The 23,973-nt window shown below is 35.6% G+C and overlaps 1 protein-coding gene across 4 annotated transcripts in view; it reads left to right on the top strand.

The window, feature by feature from the left end:
• Positions 1 to 6,742: 6,742 nt before the first annotated feature.
• The window catches only part of Appl (amyloid-beta-like protein), a 62,084-nt gene continuing 44,853 nt past the window's right edge, over positions 6,743 to 23,973 (top strand). For 2 of the 4 annotated variants that reach the window (XM_076372823.1, XM_076372825.1), the window contains exon 1: positions 6,744 to 7,117. In XM_076372823.1, the coding sequence (XP_076228938.1) occupies positions 7,055 to 7,117 (63 nt within the window). In that variant the 5' untranslated portion in view covers positions 6,744 to 7,054. Of the gene's footprint in view, positions 7,118 to 23,973 lie in introns of all 4 variants that reach the window. The other 2 variants (XM_076372824.1, XM_076372822.1) reach the window with 2 other exon arrangements.

Genomic DNA, 23,973 nt, shown 5'->3' with positions numbered 1-23,973 from the left:
GTCTCAAAAACCAGGAATAAATTGTTTAATCTGAACTATTATTTTATATTTTTAACCCTAGAAAGTACACAATGAAAAATGAAATATATAATGCACGATAATTCATTATCTTTCAAAAAGTCTTTGGTTCGGATTTTCATTACGATTCATTACGTTTTTTATTCTGCGTGACGCACAAAGCTGCCGAGTTGCAATTTCAACGAACTATTTAATAGGCACTAATGACTATGCGTAAAAGTGAAAAGCAGTAACGATGATAATACGGCTTCATTACGGAGCTTTTACATGAGTAAGATGAATAATGCTATTCTCTGCCACATATCGGATCCGCGCAAAATGGCAGATTTGTGCAGTTAAAATCCGTGCTGTTCTAAAACTCAAGCTCCACGTATTAAACCTGTCTCCTCCGCTTTGTATGTACAAATTGCGTGATAAAGCTGTGTTATTGTTATTAAAAATATAATGACGAAAACGGGTTTAATGAAAGCGGACGGTTCCATTTAAACAGTCCAAGGATGTATGAAAATCTCCGACGAGCATTAATCTCAAAAGGTTCAAGCCCAACCAGCCTCTTTCAAGCACATCTTCGAACAACTCGGAGATAATTACGCGAATACATCTGAACTGGATATGCCGCGGTCTAAAAGGGATTTAAATTAGCATAAGCCCACGGTTGTGAAGCAAAACGACGTATAACATGTTTTCGCTTCTCAAACAGTGCGTATTTAAGCTTCAAATATTAATTTTTGACTCTTGGATGTTTTACCCGAAAACATAAATCTTCCTTTCACGAATTCACTCCATTCTAAACAATAAAAATTAATCCTCCAAATCTCTTTAACCCCTTGCTTTATAATATTGTGTCAGTTAGCGATGAAAATTTTCAACTGAATTCGACAACGACGAATCTAAAGGTTATTTATGTTTTTTAAATAGGAAATTGAATATTACTTTTGTATTATCAAATTTTTTAAATAATTATTAATTATTAAATAATAAATAATTAAATGATTAAAATGATTAAAAAATAAATAATAAATTATTATTAATTAGTGTTATGATACGTAGTTGAGAAAGGAATCTTAAAAAAAAAGGGGATTAACATTTTTCTACTGAAAAATCTCGGATGACGTTGTTGTATGACAAGTGGTACTTGTAGAGGAGATTTTTAGGTCGACTTAAAATCAGTGGCATTCATTGGTCATGAATCGAAGTAAAGGATTATTTTGTTATCGACGTTTCATTTTCAAAATAAACGTTCACTTATCATAAAGAAAGCATTTCTATGCAGTTTTGTGAATTATTAATAATAAAATAAATCAGATACTTATAGTCGTCAGAAAATTATACAGGAAAGGGTTAAAATATATTTTCTTATCGGTGCATATCAGCAAAAGGCAGTTTAATCTCTCTTTAAACGAGAATTACGAAAGAAACTGTGGCGTTATATTATTCAGTATTGTTTATCCGTTCGTGACCGTACATTACGTGAGCGTAATTTGCTACTAGGCTTGAAAGATTGATTAAACGATTCCTGGCTGCCAATCGTTTATGAAAAACCTGTCGAATAATTTTCGCTGTAGGATTATTATCTCTGGATATTTAGTAAATTTAATAATTTAGTAAAGCAAAATCACATATTTTAATTTCTCCCAAATTCAACTATGTGGTTATGTATTAACAATAAAATAAATAATAACATTTATTACGTTGGGACAACTAAAATATCTAGTTGTCACTTTTAAAGAAATTTAAGAACAACTTTCGTTTCATACAATTAAATTGTATTAAGTCATATATTGCTTCTTTTATTCAATAACTTTTTGCAGTATTTTAATATACCTAATTATTGATTTATTTATTTATAATAATTATTTATATATACAAAAACTAAACGAGAAGATTTTTTAGCCAACTTAATACAAGACACATAAAAATTAAAAGCGCAATTGCTGTGACAAATGCTAACCTTTCAGTTTCCGCTGTATCAAATAAATTACTTCGACTTTATCAAATTTTTATGGTTGCTGATTTAGCAGTCAATGCGTTAAACCAATGGCGAATCACCCATTCGCGCGTGTAAACGTGCGGAATCATCGGGAAAATGAATTGAGCCGTCCATTCGCTGAAGTTATTAACTCCGCAAAATGGAAAATAGAAATATTTAATGAAATTACATGTATGAAGTACCAATTACGTGTTTCACCATTATAATTCGAAAATATTGAAAAAATGAAGTTAACTCTTAATTACTGTAGAATGCCTGTGTTTTTTCTTGGACAGTTTTTGATTTTACTTAAATAAATAAATAATAGAAATAAATATTAACGACTTGTGAGATTTTGTATAATTATTGTATAAATTTGTACGTCTATAATGGTTAACACGCACAGCGTCGAAAAATGAATTACTTTTACTAGTGTCTTTTTATCTAGAATCGTAACGGTTAGCGTAACGAGTAGAAAGTTGATGAGATTTCCGACTTAAATTTATTTGTATCGCACAAAGACGATACGTTACATTTAACGCTAGATTTACAGATATTTACTGTGCATTTTATTGTACTATTCCCGGGAAAATAGGAATTCACTGACATAGATTTTGGAAATCAGAGCTTCAACAAGAGAAAATTAGGATACGTATTTTTATAATTGCATAAATTAAAATCGACATAAACCTTCAACAAATAATGGTTACGAAATATAATGTTTGTCAAATTGACGAATCGCATAAATTTAATGTCAATAAAATCAAATTACAATTTGAATCCAGTTTGAATTTTAGAACTCAATTTGACGGACATTAAATCTCATAAACATTATTTCCCAAAACTTTATGTCGACTTTAATGAATGCAGTTCTACTAAATGTACAATACAAACAAGTATACCAATTCTCTGTTTACGAAGCTTTGTTTTCTAAAATCTAAACCAGCATCCATTTTTTTAGAAACAATCAAACAAAGAGTACCACAGATGTCCATAAATCTAGCGTTACGTTTACAGAACGCGTCAATTGAATTTTTGGACAAATGAACATCAATTGTCCTACGAACAATAAAACAATCTGTACAATAAGCGTCCGTAAATCCAATATTAACCCTCTACCTTATAACAACATGTCAGACTCACAGCGAATATTTTAAACAGAATATAACAAGCTTAAATATTACTTGATTCCTTTGAATCCAAATAAAATATTTTCATCTGTTATCGATTATTATACTTCGGAATAAAGGTTGATATTAGATGTGTCTACAATTTTTTTCTTTTACATAGAAAATTATTAACGACAGAGCAGTTGAATTGATCATAGTTGAGAAATAAACCGTAGGGCAAGGGATTAATTGCGTTGGCTCAAGAAAGAATCAATCGTTGAGCCCGGCGACTCGCGGCGGCGGCCATTTTGTGGCGGGGTCTCGGTAACAGCGCGGCGGGCCCCGATATTTTCGGAATCACGGCGAAACGAAAAGACTGACGCGATAATAGAGACGAAAGGCGGCCGTAATCGGACGGTTTAAACGGGCTGTCTTGTCGAAACCCGAGACGAAGAGATCCCCATGGTGTGCCGCTGGTTTCTACTGCATAGCTGAGGGTTGAAATCGATACCGTTTCCAGGGTAACCGGTGGGTACGGTGGCCGACACACGGGCAAAGGTATGGGCCAAGGCTATCTGCTCGTGCATTTTCATGTTCTTCCAGCGAACGGGAGGGGAAAAAAAGGGAAGGAAAGAATGAAAGAAAAAAGGAAAAGAGCAGAAAAACAGAAGACGGTCAATGGTGGGGGAAAAGCGCGGGAGGAGGAGGGAAGGAGGACAGATAAAGCCACACGGAATGTGTAATTTCCACGGGTCTAGTGGCTTAGACTAAAAACCAAAAACAACAACAACAACAACGACGACGACGAAACAGGGGAGGAAACAACAAGGAAAAAGGAGTGCCCAAAGCTCCCGTTGTTAACAAACGAAATGTCAAGAGATGCTTGATAAGAGGGGTGCACCTCTGCGCGCCACGGTCTTCGAAACCGTAAAAATGACAAGAGGCTAACGAGCGGATGCAACGATACAGCCCGATTCCTACACGAGAACTGATGGACGGGTCTCTTGATGTATGCTGTTCACGATTTTTATTCCGTCCACTTGATTCCGTCCTCTTCCAGCTGGTCTCTCGGCCGGCCTCGCCTCGGTTACGCATCGGCGGACTTCGAGACGTATTAGACGATATCCTACGATTATGCGGATGAACTGCGCGAATCGGATTTTCCGAAACGTTACCGTTCGTTTCGTCATACTAGTCGATCGCGAATCGAACCCATTAACCGCACAATCCTCGATTGTCCTGAAATTATGGCGTTGAAACGGTTGAGTCGCGTTTTGTTTATGAAACTTTGGGAGACTTCTTTGATTTTAGGTTTGTCGGCTTAATCGGTTTGGAAACTGAACGAATGATTCATATCGTGTTTACTGCGTAATATCAGATATATTGGGACTGTTTAATTGTTTGGGATAGAGTGTCGTATTATTGGCCATATCAGGTTTACGTATAGAATCGAGAGTTGCGATCAGAAAAATTCATTATGCGAATAATGGAAGATTATGGCTTCATCGTGTTTTAGTATTTAAGAGTATGATATTTGATTTAATTTTCCATGGAAAAGATTTCTAATGCTTCTAAAAATCTCTGTCTGTACAGAGTTAAAGTAATAAAATGACATTCTATCTAAGAACTTAATAAGCGTTTTTTAGTTTCATTTTTTCAATATTTTATTTAAATTTGTTGAATTCAGTAGAATATCGTAACTGAGAGTATCGTTATCGAAACAAATGGTGGTAGTGAACTTGATGCAGAACGCCACCCAACGATGAATTTTATGAGCCACTTAAAAAATTAACGCGTCCGTGGCTGGCAAAATTTTCAATTTCCCCTAACCGATAGTTGCCCGGAGTAAAGGAATATCTAAAGCTTAATTTATAATTACGAAAATCATGAAATTCAGTTGAAATTCTTGGGCTGATGAAAAAATCGTTCTGTTTCAAAGTTAAACAAAAAGGGGGATCGCAAATGACGTGAATTCACGTCAGCAGCCGCGAATGTGTTAAGTTGGCAGTTCAGCGAATTCACTGCTGTTCATAATTACCGAGAATGTCGAATTTCAAGAGTTAGAATTTCCAAAATTACGTCGTCACGTTTTTAATTTCACGCGAACGTCGAAATTACAAATTCCAACGTGACAATGATACGTTTCATTTGAGATGCCTAATATTTCCGAAAAAGAAATGGTAAGAACGTGAACGGATTCATTCGAGTTTGACGGTTGCACGCCTATGTACATGATGTCATGCTACCTTGTCACTGTTTGCATATTAATAGCGTTGTTAATGACATACAAATAGACACTTCTGCATCAATTAATACGTCCTATTGATCGTTCGTAAGGAAACCGAAGGAATGATCTATCTTTTGAGGTATATCGGTTGCCAACTTCCTTTTCTTTCTTTCTCTCTTTTTTTTTCATTTTTTTTTTAATAGAAGCATTCAAACCATCGGTTCACTGCGACGGATGACGCGGTCAAACTTTATCATCGATTGGCATCAGCTAGGGTTTCTGCACGTATGATTCGAAGCGTTATTTCAGTCGCCTCTTGTCGAATATTACGAAAGAACACGCTCGGAAATTGAAAAAAAAAGACGGCTAGATCTGTTCCCACGTCTGACCGAATTTACCATACCCACGGTATCATTTCGAAACCGCGAATTCGCTGGCGATAATAATTACGCGTTTTCCAATCGAATATTGATTGATTAATAAATGCGACGTTTTTCGGACAATATAAAAGTTATTGAACAGTGAACCTGTTGAATTGATACGCTCGAATCAATTTTTTCACGGAGTTTAATGGGACTGCATTTTAATGACTTGGTAGTTTAATCGAGTGAAACAAGTTAGGCCAACTGAGTAATAATTCAATTATTTTTTAACGTAATATCAATGGTGAAATAGAAATCCATCACTGTTGCGGGTAGTGAGTGATTAATTATTAAAACAAATTATTTTTCATTGTAACAGATCGTTTAACAAAATATTGAATAATTAAAATTTATTGGTAACAAATATTGTTGTGACCTGATTAATTCTTTACGCTGTAAATATCTCTACCACAATATAATCACATGTATTTTTTTAATAACCGAAAATATCGAATAATTATTTTTCCATTAAATTCTGTATTTCCACAATATTCTATCGAAACCAACATTCTATATAATGAAACCAATTTTATTTCATTCAGAAGAAACATTTAAATATTCCAACCAATTTTCGAGCCAAAATAATTTCATTTATAATACCAACAACACAACACAACTTATAAAAATGAATATTCACTATAAAACAACAATTTTACACGTTACCCAGTTTCAAAACATTCTTATACACGAGCAAATAATTATTATAAACAATACAAACCACACCGCACTACCTTAACAGATCAAATAATACTTCCCCGACTCGCTCGTCACTAGAAGTTTACTCGAACGCGACATTTCCATTCAACAGTCTCGCGAAACACGAGAAAATTCCCCGAGAACGTTCCGAGTGATTTCAAAATCCCGATATTCCCGCCACGTTATCGACTGACCACTGCGCGCATGTGAACGCACCCTCCGGCGCGGTCACGGAGTGACAGCTTTTGATTGGTCGAATCGTTTCAGCGGCACCGGCGCCGCGCTTCACCTCCATCTTGATTTCTCGGCGAGGCGACCCACCCAGCAGCAGTGTCACAGTAGTACGCTGTGCTCTCGTATACACGGCGGGTGAGTGGGTGTTCTTTCGTACGGTCGATCCGTTCCGCAACCGTTTCTGCGGTTTCGTTACACGAGTGCGGTCGTCCGATTCCATTGCAGAAGTTCGAAGGGGAGAAGAAGGGTCCGCGTAGAACGGCCGCGAGTCTGACGGGCGAGTACCTTACGGAAATTTAAAAAAAAAAAGAAAGAAAGAAAAGAAAAGAGGAAAAAAGAAAGGAGAGAAAAGGAAAAAGGTCAGGCGTTAGTGGCAAAGATGAAGGGGATGCTGCTGGTGGCCGGACTGCTGGCCGTTCTGACGGTCTGTCGGGGGGTCCAGGTGAGTACGAAATCGAAATTGATACCGATCGTAACACGTCAGGGACAGAGACACACGACACGGAAGACGTAGAATCGCAGATCGATCGGGCAATTCATTCCCGGTCGGTCGTGTTGCCGATTCGATTATAGTTTTTCCCCGTTCGATTTTCTTCCGTTTCACCCCGAAGCGACGGGTGAACACGAGCGACAGGCGAATGTCACGCGCAACGCGCACCGCGATCGATGGCTAGGTGTCCACACGGCGGGTACCTGCCCCGTGAAATTCCCTTTAAACGGCCGACGATTAGCCCGTGTGCGCTCTACCTGTCAAACGGTTCAAGGAGCTCGATCGATGGCTCCTCACGCTGCCCGCGATGCTTTCGTTCGCTGGCGAGCGGAGCTGGTTTCACGGGGACGGCCCGTAACGATCGGCTAGCCGTGACGCCGTTGAGAACCGTTCCCTCCGATGTTTGCCCACGTTCCGCGGTTCTACGAGTGGTACGTGGATATTCACGCCGCCTACCCGTCTACACCAACGCTTTTCCAGTGGCGGCGTTAATCCGCGGCCGACGTTACGAGTCACGAAATAGCCCGCCGCCCATGATACACCACTTTCTTCGTATCTCCCGGTTATTTCCAACTCGGTATCGGGAGTATGAAAAGCGGCGCAACTAATTTGTTTTTCATCGTTGAGCCGCGTCGCGGTTCTCGGAAACCGAGGAGTCGGGTTTCTCGTGGCGTGACAACGGACCTCCGAGAAACCGGTTAATTAAAGGTTAATTGAAGTACGGTTCTCATTGGAAATGAGAAAAAGGGGAATATAGGATACCCAATGGTGACAGACCTGCCATCGGCTAACAGGCCATACTTCTCGTATACCTTTTTACCGTGCCACGCCAATGGTTATGCGATTTGCCGTACGACTTTTCGTTCAGCTCGTTTTTTCCCTTGACTAAAAGCTTCATTTTTTTCCCGCGGAGGCACCGTTCTCGTGGAGCAGCCGCTTTTTAAAGCGTTTCAAAGCGCGTCCGTCCCGGGGGAGTAACCTTGTGTATGCGCAAATTATCACGCACTAACGAACATAGGCGAAACGGTTCGCTGGCGGTGCGGGAGGAAAGCAGAGATCGTTGCTGCCGCACGTAAGTCACGAAACGGATTCGCGAACGATTTTCTCGTTAACGTTAATTCCGCGTGACAGTTCAATTTGCGTTGCACGGCCGGGCCCTGTGAAATCCGGCGCGTAATGTATGGGAAAGTCCGACTGTGGAAAAATATACCAACCGATCGACTGTCCGAAACAATGAGAGGTTAGGTTTTCGAATCCTTATATGGACCATTTGAAGACTCACTTATTTCGGGGATGGGGAGGGGGGCAGTGAGAAAGTTAATCTTGCGAGTAGTGGACTCGTTTTTATTTGCCAGATTATATGAAAGGGATTTTATAAAAATTTTTTTAAATTGGTTCTAGTGTCTTTATATTGTTTTAAGAAACTTGGGGTTTAAATTCGTTCTGTAACCGTAAAGTAGACCATTAATACCTGTTTCGGGACTTAATTCAATTTCTGCGTGGAAGATTGAATTTTCGGGTTTTTGTAAGAAAAAATATATTTTATTTTGAAGATAGAAATGCGGTAACATGAAAATCGACGATCAGAGATCGACGTTGAGAATTGTTAAACTTTTAAATAAATAATTGTAACCTGAATATATTAGATGTTATTTTGTAATGATTTTAGATAATTTGTTTAGAAAAACATTTGTTGAGAATATGTTTTTAATTATTGAAAATAAATTTTACGTCAGTTTTGGAAAATTTATTATTTAGTTTTTATTTGTATTATATTGCTTTTCGAAAAAATGTCAATAATGTTCTGCTTACGGCAATATGAGAATAGTTTTATCGATTTTATTCAAAGTTAGCCTTGAAATGTATCATCCTACAACGTTAATGCAGTCCAGGAATTTTGGTAATCGTCCAAAATCGATCCTGCAGTGTCATTACATGAGTTCATCAATCGTTTCGTAAATCGTATTTCGAAATATTTTGACAGATATCTTGTCAAACCGTCCCCGAAATAAATGCCATTTTATTCGAATTATAAAAGGTAGGCAGAAATGGCGCATAAAGGGTTTCGTACTGACGTTTATTGGATTAAATAATCATTTGAGCTTATGTACACGCATTGAACAGGAAATATTATTTTATAATTAGAGTTCCCATTTATTTTTTAAGAGAATCGAGTTTTTATACGTTTCTTCATTAAAGTTTACTTGAGTATTTTTAATTAGTCGATAAATTGCTCCATTTATCGACCTGAAACTGAGCGGATTCAGAACGTACAGGGTGGGTAAAAGTTTTAAAATGGTACAGTTGACATAAGGTTATTCTTACACTAGAAAGAATTGGGTGAATCTAATAAATTCGTGTTTTGCATAGAATTTAATTTGATAAGTTTTAAAAGGCATACATCTTACATTTTTTTCAAACTTCAACACACATTTTTGAAATTTTAGATATATCTTGCACCCTAATTTTATTTTTCACCATTAGTATGTATTACACCGGAAATAAAGTAAAACACTCAACCATATTTGAGTAACGTTCACTGATAAATTTATACAACCAATAGAAATTATATTAAAGTAAGTAAATCTACTTACTAACAATTAATCATAATTCTTTCGTAATCGTGTATACTACACATTCCCTGTATTTATGATATATTAAACTGTGCAATAGACTTAAATAAAGCGTTTGAAAAAGTATAACAAAGTTCCTTATTTTACGTTCAATAAAAATATTTCCTTAATTCTGTATCCATCAAAACAAACCATAAAAGTATGAATCACATTTTCGAAATCAGTAATCACTCATTCTCGTTTGACACTCCAATTTAAGGAAAAAAACTATTCAACCCTTAAATGCACGGTGTTGCCTTTTAAGAACACGTTTATTTCCCAAATAAATACTTCACAAATTTTCACTTCACCGTATTCGTTTGTATTGTATTTCGTTCTTTTACTCCATTTGTAATTTCTCAAATAAAACAGCATTGAAGAAAAAGAGCAATCCAGTTTCTTTAAATCATCTCTCCGTTGCCCCCCAACGCGCGCGAATCGTTCTTCATCGTTTCGCATCACTCTCAGAGAAATCCCACATTTAAAACTGAAATCCCGCTGCCCCTAAAGACGAGGCGGGCCGCGTTTTATTAGCAAATCGATACGCAGTTCCGCGAAAGCGATCAAAGGGAAGGAAGAGAGAAAAAAGGAGAGCGAGCGAGAAAGAAAGAGAAAGAGAGTAGGAAAAAAGAAGCAGCAAAGAAAGAGGGGAGAAGGTCGGCATAAAAGAATCCACGACGAAACTGAAAAATGCATTGAAACTCTTTCGTCCTCATTTACGGCGTGCTACATTAACCGAGCATTTTCTCCGTGCGTCGTCATAGAGGCCGGACACAAGAAGCCGCGTTTAAGCGGCTGGAATATCTTTTCTTTCTTCCTCCCCTGCCTCTTTTTCCCTTCTTTTTTCTTTTCACCACCTCCTTCTTCTTCCTCTTCCTCCTTCTGCTTCTTCGGTCTTTGTCCCTCTTCTTTTTTTAAAGTGTTCGGTGAAAAACCGGGTTTCACCGGACGAAAATGGAGCCGCGCGACGAAATGAGGAAACGTCGAAAAACGGGCGTGAGAGGGGGGGAAGGGGGGAACCTTTGACTGGTCGGGGCCGTGCAGTTTCAATCGCGAGCGGCGACACCGCGAGCTTTAACAGAATCTGGGTAAGGATCGTAATTGCGGCTAAGTAAAACACGAACGCCGCGATACCATTTAACACTTGCCGCTCTCGCGACCGGTGACGCGCGGCCCTCCGCCATCTTTTCTTCCTCCGCGAACCCGAAATCTAGAGCATCCTTTCAGCTCGTGGTTTAACGGACCGCCTAAAGTGTCCAGGGACGTTCGATGCTAACCTTTTGCACTCGAAAACTATTTTTACGTTCAGCTTTTCTTTTTTTTTTTGTGGTTTCAACCCTCCGCGGTCGTAGCCATTTTATATAGTAGTGTTATGGTAGTTATAATTAATAGAGCGGCAATGGAGTCGTGATTATAAATGGAAATTTAGTATTTTCTTAAAACTTGAGTACAATAATAAATTTACTGGAATATATAGTACATATAAATTTATTACAACAAAATTTGCATCATATGCAAATTTCATAGAATAGTAGTTTGTTTGACGTAAATATTAGATTTTACATGACTGGAACGGTAAATTGATGGCTGAGAATAGACTTAGATTTAGAGTATATTTAGTAGATTTAGAGATACCTTTTGTACGCTTTGCTCTATTGTTTCCGGAAAATTGGATGTTCATATGGATCTTTTAACTTGAAATTATTCTCTATGTTTAAATCTAGAAGCAAAGGAATTAATTAGTTTTATAACTGTAGGAAGAATGAAAAGGTCAATCGAGGAAAAGTGGTTAAACTTTGGAGATAATTTTAAATCAAAATTTTGAAAGGTGTCTTTCGATGAAAAACATCATTACGTTGTTTTCTTCTTTTCTAGTGCTCAAGAGTTGAATGCATAATTTACTTTTCCAAATTTTGAATATTTTTAATGTTCCTCCACTATAAAGGGATAAGGATGATGTTGCCTCTCGATAATGTGAAACAGCCTGTATCTTTATATCTGCTTGCGACAATTTGATAACTGTAAACGTGTTTTACTAGGCCGTAGTTAGGACTGTTTATTTATTACAATTAACACGTTGGATGCCGCACGATTTTACGTAGCAAAATGCACGACATTTCAAATTATTCCATTGAATCGTTTCATTACTACTCCACGTTTATCTTGCCGAATATCATTACATTAGGTAGCATCATATATTCCATAAAAATATTTGCAAGTAATCATCGTTTAATTGATTGAATTAAAATAATTCGATTTAGTTGGGAGTCACCGGTAACCTCCATGGCATTCAACATGTTAACCTTTCGAGTGCTGAATACTCTTAACCGAAACGAAATCCATGAATTATGTTAATTCATACAATTAAGCAAGTTGTAATTAAATTGTAATTGTAATTCCTCAGTTTTAACACATTCAGGAATGCTAAGGAACACGTATATTAACCAGTTAACTGCGTTTGACAAGTATACACATCGTCTTAAAGCTTGAAATGATACTACGTAATCCTTCCAACGATGAATTATGTATTTTTTCACATAAGCATGTAATTCTTCTTTGTTTTGGTTTGATTTTTCATTAAAATATACCTTGGGTGCATTCGTCTTACGTTTGACAAGTACAACACTTCATTTTTTCATTTTATTGCGCGCAAAATGAGAGATTTTTCAAAATAAATTCCACAATTAATCACATACACTTATAATTATCACCACGCCACGTGTAAGATTAAAAAGATCGAAAGACGTGTGTATGCGCCCATAGTCCACAATGACGACTATTACCGGACGCATTTATGCGTTTTCGGCACTCAATATGTTAAAACCTAGTCCAGATTGATAGACAATTGTTCGTGAACTTGTGTTCACGGACAATTCACAGACAAACGAATACAAAATTCAAATCGAGAAGCAGTTCACTGGTGAGTACTGCGGGAATGAATGTATTGACGAACATTGAACGTAAATGCAATAAATGAACGGCATGACTGTGCGAGTGCGTGTGTTTTGAATAAATGTTCAAGACATACCAATATTCTAAACTAAGTTGATTTTCTGTAATATTGATTTTGATATGTTAACACATTAAGCGCCACAAAAATCTTGACTGTTTTTCCGTAGAGTTATTCTTTCGTAGCAAAGAAAAGCGGGAAAAATTATTAGTTATTTGGCGTTACAATTGTTGCATTACACTATTATCAACTTAGTTACTTTGTTCTTTCGCGACAAACATAGAGACAATTCAGGGCAAATCATCTTATATATTATATTTACTTTCAACTAGTTTAGAAGTGTCGATCATCGGTGGTCAACCTGAAAGCATCTGTCAGCCTGGACTACGCATAAAAAATATTTCATTCCACTGTTTCGAATGAATTTGATAATAAAATTTTTATTTCGCATTTTTTCATTTTATGATGTTTCACAGCGTGATTTCTGTTGAAACAATTGCCTGGAATGCAATTGGAACGTAACTGGTATTCCGAGTGCAGGGGGTTAACCTTTACCATATGCCAGGGATATCAATATTTATTTTTTTCACTGTTAACCTTTAGAGGATCGGAAAATCCTTTATGGAGCTCCACACAAATTTGCAAATTGCAAATAATACGGAACGATCGAAGTGTTATTTTTTTGAAAAAGTGCTGATCCTGGGGAGATTAATTTTTGCAGCTTGCTTTCTGGGGATTACCGGTAAATCTTTTATCTGAGATTACAGATGATTCAATATTTTTTTCAAATATTACGCGATGCTTTTCGTGGCTGTCTTTAATATCAAAAAGTAGGTTTTTTACAACAAAATTTGTATGTGTAGCAAATGCAATAATCTTAGGGTAGTCTTCTCAAATCTGTTCATTGAAATATTTAATACCAGAAATGGCACCGTAGTGGAGTCTATAGAGTGCAATCGGTTAATAATACTAAAAGGAAGCATTCCTTTTATTCCAATTTAACCCCTTGTTCTATGATTTTTTCCTCAACTGTGATTGATACGAGTCCCTTGTCATTAATAATTTATTGGAAAAAGAAAAAAATTGTACGCTTATTCTATATGTATGTTTCATAGGGACTTTGTTACAATCGTATAATACATAACTTACATCATCTTATGTAATTGTTTTCACCTTCGCCATCATAATCATACACTTATGATATAATACAGTTTATAATTCACGTAGTCTTTGGTATTGCTATCTTTTCACATGACAGTCTCACTGTTCATTGCACTTCTGTTCTCAAGTCCAGTAATATCTATGTTTGTTAAATCACGTTGAAAATTTTCACCGCGAATCTGACACTCTGTTATAAGGCAACGGGTTAAGCGAGTTATATAAGTTGACGCATTTATGTAATTACGAATCGATCGGCCATGTCAAATTAATTAACGATCCGATTCTGCATGCAGAGAGTAAATAAAAATGTAGAGCGAAATTCTTTTGTGCACAGCTTCATTCTCCGTAAAATTAAGTTCGAAACTTGTCATTGAGCACGTGTGCTTTCCAATAAACTGGCTGACACGTCTGTCCACTGCGATCCGTTTCCACCGCGGCGTAAACACTGTCACTGGTGCACAGAATTATCTGCTTTCCATCGATCTTCTTATTTTCTGTCATGTCACCGCAGATGAAATTATTGGGAAAAACTGATGAGACCAATACCACTGCCGATATTTGCAAATGTTGTCGCAAGTGGAAAGGATCTGTAGTAGTTAAGCACACACCGTGTATGTGTATTACGCGGCACTCGTGATGCCGAACGTGCTCAACGGGATTTCAAAATCGATATTTTTTTTCAAATTCAAACCTTCGTCGGAGATGTTTATTTCTTACGTTTTGTAAACTTCACGTTATGGACACTTTTTACTTCAAACATTCGCTCATTAACTTTTTTATCGTACCGAATGTAAGAAATAATCAGGATTGTAGACTTTAATAGTAGACTTGCGAAGTTTATACAAAATATCTTCGCAGCATGGTTGTTAAAAATGAAAATTAATTGTTTGTTTTTTTTATTAAAGAAAATGACTGGTTTATTTCGTTTCATTTCTTGAGTTTTCAAAGATTTTTGCAAAATATTAATAAATACAATATGCGATACTGTGGAACGTATATTTGTATTAAATTATTCATATTTATTTTCGTATTAAAAATTCGATCAGTTATGTCAGCGATAGATTTGAAAATTGATAAACATGATTATCAAACGTATTTTCGAATGGTGATCACTGTTGTTGATCCCTTATCGATTTCATCGCGATATGAGGTAGCTGTTTGAAAACCAGTCGTGTCTTTATTTAATTATTTTATTCCCATCTATTCGATGAAGCTGGCTTGCTAGACAATCGATGATTGTATTCGTTATAGACGTACGTAGTTGAACGCTCTAACAATTTTTCGATGAAAGACGAATTCCAGGAATTCTGGAGCGATGAACAGGGACGAGCGAGGAAGCTTCCCCCACCACTCGAATTTCTGTCTTCCAGTGACACGCCCACAATATTGCAGCTACCAATCGGTCATAAGGGCTCTCCTTCTCTTTACACTTTCCCTGTAATATAGCATCAATCCACAGTACGCTATGGTTCGCAATTATTGGAACATTAATCTATGTTTCGCTATGATAACTTATATTGTTAGAAACTCTCCCTTCTACAATTATTAAAATATTGTTTTGTTGACTATATTTTGTTATATATATTTAAAAAAAATATTCGAGTTATTTCTTAGTATCTTGACTTATTAGTATAAATTAGAGGATAGAAAAATTGGAATGTATCTATCAGTACAAAGAGTTCATGACTATAATCTTTTTAGTAAGAAATTTAATAGAAAATTCTTCTTGAAATTTTTAAAGACCACAGATCTATAATTCGACATTGTTTGAAAAATTTAAGATATTAAACTATATTATAAAACAATATTAACAATAAATAAAATATTGGAAAACGGAGACGACAATAAAACGAAAATTACAGTAACTTCATTTATCAAAGGAAACAAATTTTTATGAACACGAATGTATTATTTTGAGGAAGGTTTTATAAAAGTAACATCGATCATTTGTTTAATTATTTATTTCATTGGAACGATATTAAAACGATACGAACTTTCCTGTGTCAAGGAAAACGAATTTTCGCTGAAATGAAAATATCTTACCGAGAAAAAGTTTCTGAAAGCAATGGCGATTGTCTGAAAAATCAAAGGAACTGAACTGATAATAAAATAACAGGAAAGCTGCTGTTTAAATATTTTACACTTATTCAGTACTTGCGTCGTGGTCTGTTTTGAGTGTGAATAATGTCCAGTATCAAAGGCGACCGCACCGGGCCGCATATTTTTAATTGTTAATAAACTAGATCGATGAGGAGGCTCCGCATTGATCGAAGATGCACTTTACAGGGACGTCGAAGCGGCAACAAATTTCGTTAAAGGCTCGCGGAAGATTAATGGCCGACGATAATTCCACGTCGAATAGTCGATTCGCCTCGCTATTAGTTTGTCAGCGGCACCGAACTGCTGGGGTGCACCGCGAACGTTGCTGAAGAACATTCTAAACAAGATTTAATATTTTCCGAACGAGGATCTTTTAAAGTGTTCAAAACCTTTTCGAAAGAAAAGTAATTTATGTATGAAACTATTAAATACGAAAAAAGAAAATGCCGTGCATTGATTCTGTGGTTTTGACCTTCGTTGTTTAACACTAACCCTATCGGCGCTTTATATGTACCTATTCCTACCATAATCAAATAACTGGCTATAAAATGAAGATAAATTAGTGTAATGATAAATTTTTCTTAGTAAAATAGAAGCAAGAGGAAAGACGAAGTTGTTCTGAAAGAGTTAACCACTCAGGCAAGGGGAATTTTCTAATTTACCTCTTCAGAGTGTGCAAAATTTAAGTTATTCATTTAGCAAATAATTAACTCTATAAAAAAGAAAATAGAGAAACTTACATAATAAAGTTACATATACATAGGGAAAATGTTTTGGCACTAAAATTTGAGAACAGGAAAAATTTGCGAGGTTAGTCACTCTGTGTTGGCAACAATTCATTTGTAGCTCGTATTGATTTATTATAAGGATATGTTTAATCTAATATAAAGACGTAATAAAACTAATTGGGGATAAAGTAAATATGTTTACTATTAACTCGACGTCTATACACGGTGCTCATTCGAATATTGTTCCTGACTTGTTTATTTTCTTTTATATTATTTAATTATCATTTTTTCTTGGGACTAAAGAGAGCTATGAAAAATATTAGAATACCTAAATCATCAACAGACATAGTAACATTTGTATCAGAGAAAAAGTGTGCAAAATATATACATATATATATTGTACATTTTTGTATATATATTTATGTATATATAATATATATTTACTGAAGGATAGAAAATCTCAGTAAGGGTGATATATTGTATTTTCAAAGCATGGTTCTGCGCGCAAACCAACGTTGGAGTTTTAAAAAAATTCAATTGCATTCTGTGTTGTTCCCCGGAATTGATAGAATAATATTTGGAATTCATTGGAACGCTTAAGCTATTCTATCGCGAATAAAAATTGCCCGGAAAGCATATTATTTGCGAATTCACCGGAACACTTAAGCTGTTCCTTCGCGAATAAAAGTTGCTTGGAAAGCTTATTATTCGGAATTCAATGGAATATTAAGCTGTTCTTCGCGGAGTAACAATTTTCTACAAAGATTGCGATTATACGGGGTACAATTGAAATGATTGTGCGAGCGGCTGAGAGTCTGACTCCTTATGCAAATGCAAATGAAATGTGAAGAATGAGATTGTTTCACATGAAACACAAAGGGCGGGCGTAGCACTTGAATTCCGTAACGTTTACAACTTAAGAACAAATTGGATGTACATTATAACGTGTATCCGATGAAAAGACTTTCCGTTTTTTTTCCGTTTCGATACGGTATCTGTATAATTACATGAATAATGGAAGGAATATGGAAGTAATGTGGAAGCTGATAGAATGTTGAATAAAATACGTTTTTATTCGCAGTTCAATCAAGTTTAATTTGATAAAGTTGAAGGCGTCCTTAAAATCCATTGTAAATGCGAGATGTTTAATTAATGCTGCATTGTTATCTGAAACTGTTCTTTTCAAGTGGATTTATGTCGAAATATAAAATGATTGATATAGAAATGTAATCGTATCCAGATTAAGAACGTGATACGTTAAAATGTCAGGATTAAAAGGAAATTATTTCGTTCGTAGTTTGGGGAAAATCGATTATGAACAAACGTATTATGAAATGAGGAAATTATTTCGCAAAGTAGTTATCTCCGTAAAACGAAAAATAAGGTTAAAACCTCATCATATGCTTTTTGCCTCTCGGACGTTTCAATAATTAAAAGGGGAGTTTAACTCGTCTGATCATTGCTTGCCATATCTACTTATAATATTACTGTAAGTATTGCTATGATACTATTTATTATATCTATTATAGTAGATATATTATAATGAAAATAATATAACAAAAATGTGGTGTAAATATTATAGCAAATATATAACATTTTTAATTTATTCCACCATAAAGGGTTGCTTTCACGAATTAAGTTGTATTGTTAGTGATCAGACTTTATTATCAATTTTAATAACAGAATGTGATTTCTAATAGTGACCGCGAATAAGAAACGTTACTAATAACTGTCTTAAATTTTCCTTAAATTCAGGTCACTGGTCAGATGAATAAAAATATAAATATGTCAGAGGAAAATGTGCCACTGTAGTTAGGTTAAGAGGATGAAGACTAAGTTCTCAGCCGGGTTCATTTGAATCAAATTCAACTAACTTTCTTGTACGTATTTAAACTTCGAAGTTTTTGATTCAAATTGTATATTGCGCTTCGAGTTGCAACTTCTGCCAGGCTATTATTTAGTAAAGAGATTATTTAGCGACAAGGTAGAAGACAAAAGCGCCTTTAAAAGAGCAGTTTAAAATTCATAGAATTTCTTTCAAAAATTTCAGTTCTTATTAATAAAGTTATGAAGGTTCATGAGAACCATCGTTTTTATTAATTCATTAAAATTTTAATATTACAGCGTTTGTTTGAAGCTTCACTTTTTACATTTTTATGTGAAAAATATTTTGCTAAATTTTCCCTGTGACTTTCCCAGCTTGTCTGTATCATCATCCTTCGTCATTTCCTTTCACTGTCCCTTCTCTTTCTTAGTCGTTCTTCAATCCCTTCAAGTTTTAATTTACGATTTCATTTACTCGAATTAAGAATATTTCATTCTAATTTGTTTTTCATTTTCCAATTGGAAAATCTCTCCTATGTCAGTCTTTCAACTCCGTCAGTATTTTTTCAATCCGCTTAAGATGAAATTAAATTATTCTATTTTAAATTTGCCCAATTTATAATTGAAATTCTAATTTATTTGGGGTTAATTGATGCTCCAATAATATAATTTGGTCAATGTCCTCAACTTCTGCGTCGTGGACTTAATTACTTTGGTACATAAATGATTCTAAGGTTATATCTTACTCTTAGGTTATATCGCCAGAGTTTAATTAATACTTTGATCATATAATCTTTTCAGTTACCTTAATTATTGTATTGTGGACTTAGTTTTAGATCTAATGAAAACTTACTAAGACGTAACTTTGGAACTACCGAGCAATTAAATTAACTATTTGTATTTTCTTACATAAATTATAACAGTATATTTGTTAACATTTTGAGTACGTTATATTTTAGAATTAATCTTAAAAAAATCAATCTAACCAATAATTCCCTTGGAAAAGCATCACTAACTTTTTCACAATTACATCATCAATTATAAAAGAATAAATACGAAATGAGTGATCTTGATTTGGTAATTGCACAGTTTACCCTTTGCGGTCGTAAGGCGAACTATAGTCAACAAAACACTTTCACCGTTCTAATTCCACAAAATAAAAATAATTGAAACATAAAATTACAAATCACAAATAAAAATTAAAGAATTAAACTATTTATCATTAAGATAATTTACGTAAATCAGACACCTATTATTGTATTACCTAAAGTTAAAAACTAAATCTAAAATTTCATTTACCCTTTACAATTAAATAGTATTTAACTATTATCCATTCCACGAAAACTAATTCCTACTAGCATTCTACCCATGTATAAAATTAATACGACAGCAAAGGGTTAATTACTTCGCCAAATAAATCGCTTATATACAAGGTATATACCACCGAATAAAAACGAATTCTCCTCGAACACATTGGCGAAAAAAGTTAAAAGGTATGGGAAGGGTTAATCAACTGTCGCAAGAAATATTTCCTTTGCCTTGTGTCGGTCGAAGAAGCGAAATTGCTCGTTCAGCCATTGTCTGACTTGGAACGGCCGTTTTCCCTTAGCCGCGCTGGAATAAACTCCTCTCGCAAAAACGTCGGCCAGCCGGCCGAGGCTCTATTTGCGAGCTCTCTTCAAGAGGTTTAACAATACCGTGTTAATAAATCGTCGAAGAGGCCGCGAGGACCATTCAAATAACAAACGTCGACGGGGAACAGTTCCGACGCCGACTGCTTGTAAATTAACAGGTGCCCCGACGACCTCAATTTCGGCGTTCCTCCTGCTGCACCCTGGACCGATCCGACCGACGGAAAAGCCTCGGTGATTTTTCACGTTGTCCGGAACGTAACTGGTTCGATCAAGCCTTTCCTCCGACGCGTTTGTTGAACAGTTTCCACTGTCGGAAAATAGCGACGAAAAAAATGGACACGAATTTTTGGGTACCGCTAGTAGCGAATCAGATAGATGGACTGACAAGAAGAGCGCAACTTCGGGTCACTAATTTTCCTGAAACTTTGTATGCTGATGAATATCGTCCTGTTCATTAAAATAGCAGTATAGCCGTAGATACTCAGCTTTTTGGATGATTGTTGTTAACGTTTTATGAGAAATATGTGTTCTTTTTCATTTTAACAGATAGTGAGGTGACGTTTGCGAATCAGTGGTTTAAAACTTTTGTCAAAGGCATATTTCTTTATAAGTATTTCTTTTAGGAGATCTTTAGAAGTTTAGCTTTGGCGTGTTTAACCTTGTTGACATTTACCTTTAACGTGTTTGATTTGATTGAAAATTGCGTTTAACGTATTCAACTTTATTCACATTAATGTTTAACGCGTTGAACTTTATTGAAATTTGTTTAATGTACTTAACTTTGTTGAAGTGTATGTTTTATACGGTCAATTTTGGCTTTACACGTTCAACTCTGTTGGAATTCACGCGCGAGGAATTCAATTTTGTTGAGATTTATGTTCTACATTATTCAACTTTGTTGAGATTTACGTTTTACATTATTCAAGTTTGTTAAGTTTTACATTTTAAGCATTCAGCTTTGTTCAAATTTACTTGAGAACTGATGGATAAAAGAAGAAATCGATTAGATCGTTTGCCAAGTCATAAATTATTTAACAATACATTTGTATCAGACGCTGTTGAAATTTTTATTTTACTGAATTTTATTCAGTATAGTTTACTGTTAGTTACGTGGAAGTCAAGTCTATCGATTCTTGGAGAATATTCCTTGCGACTTTCCTTTTGTTGGAACAGTATAAACAAGCTTTAAAATTGGAGCTTCTACCTGTTTGGTGAAAGACCTCGTATATTTTGTCGATGCTAGATAGAATATTGAATAAACAGAGGCACGTATTTTCTTTCATTGATCGTTTATGTCGCGAAGGCGTGAACTACCGTTTAAACTGGTCACAAAGTATCCATCTGATCGGACGTCTAAGGAAATCGTACGCATTGTCGATAACACAACGAATATTGAATAAAATTTTGTATAGTTTCTTTCTTCAGAATCGAATTGTGACTCTCAGAAACACACAAAATTGTCTATATAAACAAAATTTCAACGTAATACCTTAATTTTTCAATAGAACTTTGTAATACGTTTTATTATGATTGGATACTTACCGTTAATAGTCTAATTGAAATGGATATATTGATTGAAAATAAAGTTCCTTAAACAGAATTGTATCTTTCGGAAACACAAATTTCCTGTATAAATCAAACTTTAATATAATATTTTAATTATTTAACCAGTTAGCTGTTGCGACTTCTCTGAAAGGTGTGTACCTAAACTAAAATATGTTGCAAAAAGTCAATTAGCTGTATTATGATGAGTATACTCTAAAACTTTGCCATTTCTTCATGACGAGTATACTCGTTAAAAACAGCTAACTGGTTAATGGTACGTTGTAATAGGTTTTACTATGATTAGATACTTACCGTTAATAGGCTAATTTAAACGGATATTTTTATTGAAAATAAGGTTTTAAGTGGTATCTTCGGTAACTTAGATTATACGATAGATAATATTGTAATTATGGCTACCATCCGGCGCAGGCGTATCGTAAAATCTATCTCGTTCACGGAAACAATGTTCCGCGTTGCACAACAGGAGCTGTTATTTCATTTTGCGGACGCTAATGACTCCATCCGCTTGTTCCAAACCAGTATCCAGTGTAATGTGCACTATCTTCGTGATATACAATGTATCTAAAATATTATTTCTGTGCGATGTAACTTTTTATTATAGTTTATACAAGTATCGGAAAATAGTTTTAAAATACACCGTTGGTCAACAATGTATTGTTTACCTTGTTCGCGGTTTTTATATTATCCACGGTTGAGATTAACTTTCATGAAACTCTTGCTTCCAACTATCAAACGACATTTTTTTTTTAAGTGAAACGAGTACGCAACGAAATCATTGTTTACGAACATAACGGGGGATTCGGTTTGTTAAATATTATTACAAATGATTAAATGTGTTTATAATTGCGCAAGGTTTGCAATTTGCTAATTTACAACTAGCATTCTTTCTCACGAGACATAATTTCATTTTTTCGAATAATGAGTATCAAGGTACCCGGTAGAAACACGATTTCTCTATGAAACGATAGAAAATAGAATCATTTCAAGGTTCTTGCGTTTTGTAAATCTGGGTGGGAAAAGAAATCATTCGGATCACTTATCACATCATAAATTATTTTCATTAAAAATTTGCAATGGACTTTGTCGACTTCTACATTTTACTGATCCTTATTTAATAAAATTTTCTGGTGGTTAAATGAAAGTTGTGTCTGTTGATTGTTGGATAATATTTCTTCTCAGATTCCATTCAAAAAAGAGAAAAAAAAGAAAGATTTCTTATTTCGTCTTAAAACAGAAGAATAGACGAATTTATCGTTTCGTTTTAAAAAAGAAAAAAACAATGACTTATTGTTTCGTTTGAGAAAAGAAAAAAAAAGACAGAGTTATTGTTTCGTTTCAAAAAATAAAAAGAAACGAAGATTTATTCTTTCCTTGTAAAAAAGGAAACATAACAGATTTATTGTTTCGTTCCAAAAAAAGAAACAAAAGAAAGATTTACTGTTTATTTGCACAAAAGGAAAGAAATAAAGATTTCTCATAAGTTTCTTCGCAGAAAGGGAAAGAGAGACGAAAGATTGTAGAACTATAGAAACTCCCAATGTCCTGGCACCGAGCGCGTTAATAAAAAGCAGGGAAGGAAAGGAATCGAAGGAGCCACTCGTCGATCAATATGTTGCAACCTTCCGGTACTAAAGCGGTCCGTTGCAGCAGCGTTATAAAACGCGACACGTATCGCAAGATAGCTCTGCGGTCTCGGTTGTATACGCCGCCGCCTGCAACCTCCATCCTGACTTGGCTTCGTTCTTATCGATGGCAGAATCGACGATACGAGAAACGAACGGGGGTCGAGGCGGTTCGTAGAGCATCTCGAAGGAAACTGGGGACGCGGTGGGGTGGCGAGTGGGTCGCGTTTCGGTTAACGTCAGCGTCTGAAAACACCGAGCCAACCGTGTGCTACCTCGGTGTAACGTTGTGCGCGGTGTCGCGTGTGCCCGAAGCTCCTTAAGGCTCTGCGGTCAGATTCGCTTTAAGTGCATTAAGCAAATCCACTTAGATCGAATCTTATATAAAACATCGGGTAATCAGCTTTAAATGGCTGCGTGGCGGCCGCGTGTCAAAGGAAACTGACTCGAAATCTCTCTTGATCTTGACACTATCTGGCTACAACCATCTGGGACGCTTCTTGTTTCTAGAGTTGTGGAATAGGACATTTGTAGAGTTGTTTTGAGTTCCGATCAATAAGACTTCGATTAACCTCAGACCTGATGTATATTATAACCCTTTGACCTTCATG

Source organism: Nomia melanderi, chromosome 12, assembly GCF_051020985.1.
Source record: "Nomia melanderi isolate GNS246 chromosome 12, iyNomMela1, whole genome shotgun sequence".
In the NCBI taxonomy this organism is placed as follows: domain Eukaryota; kingdom Metazoa; phylum Arthropoda; class Insecta; order Hymenoptera; family Halictidae; genus Nomia; species Nomia melanderi.
The sequence above is the reverse complement of the archived record's forward strand: the minus strand, read 5'-3'. Positions and strand labels throughout refer to the sequence as shown.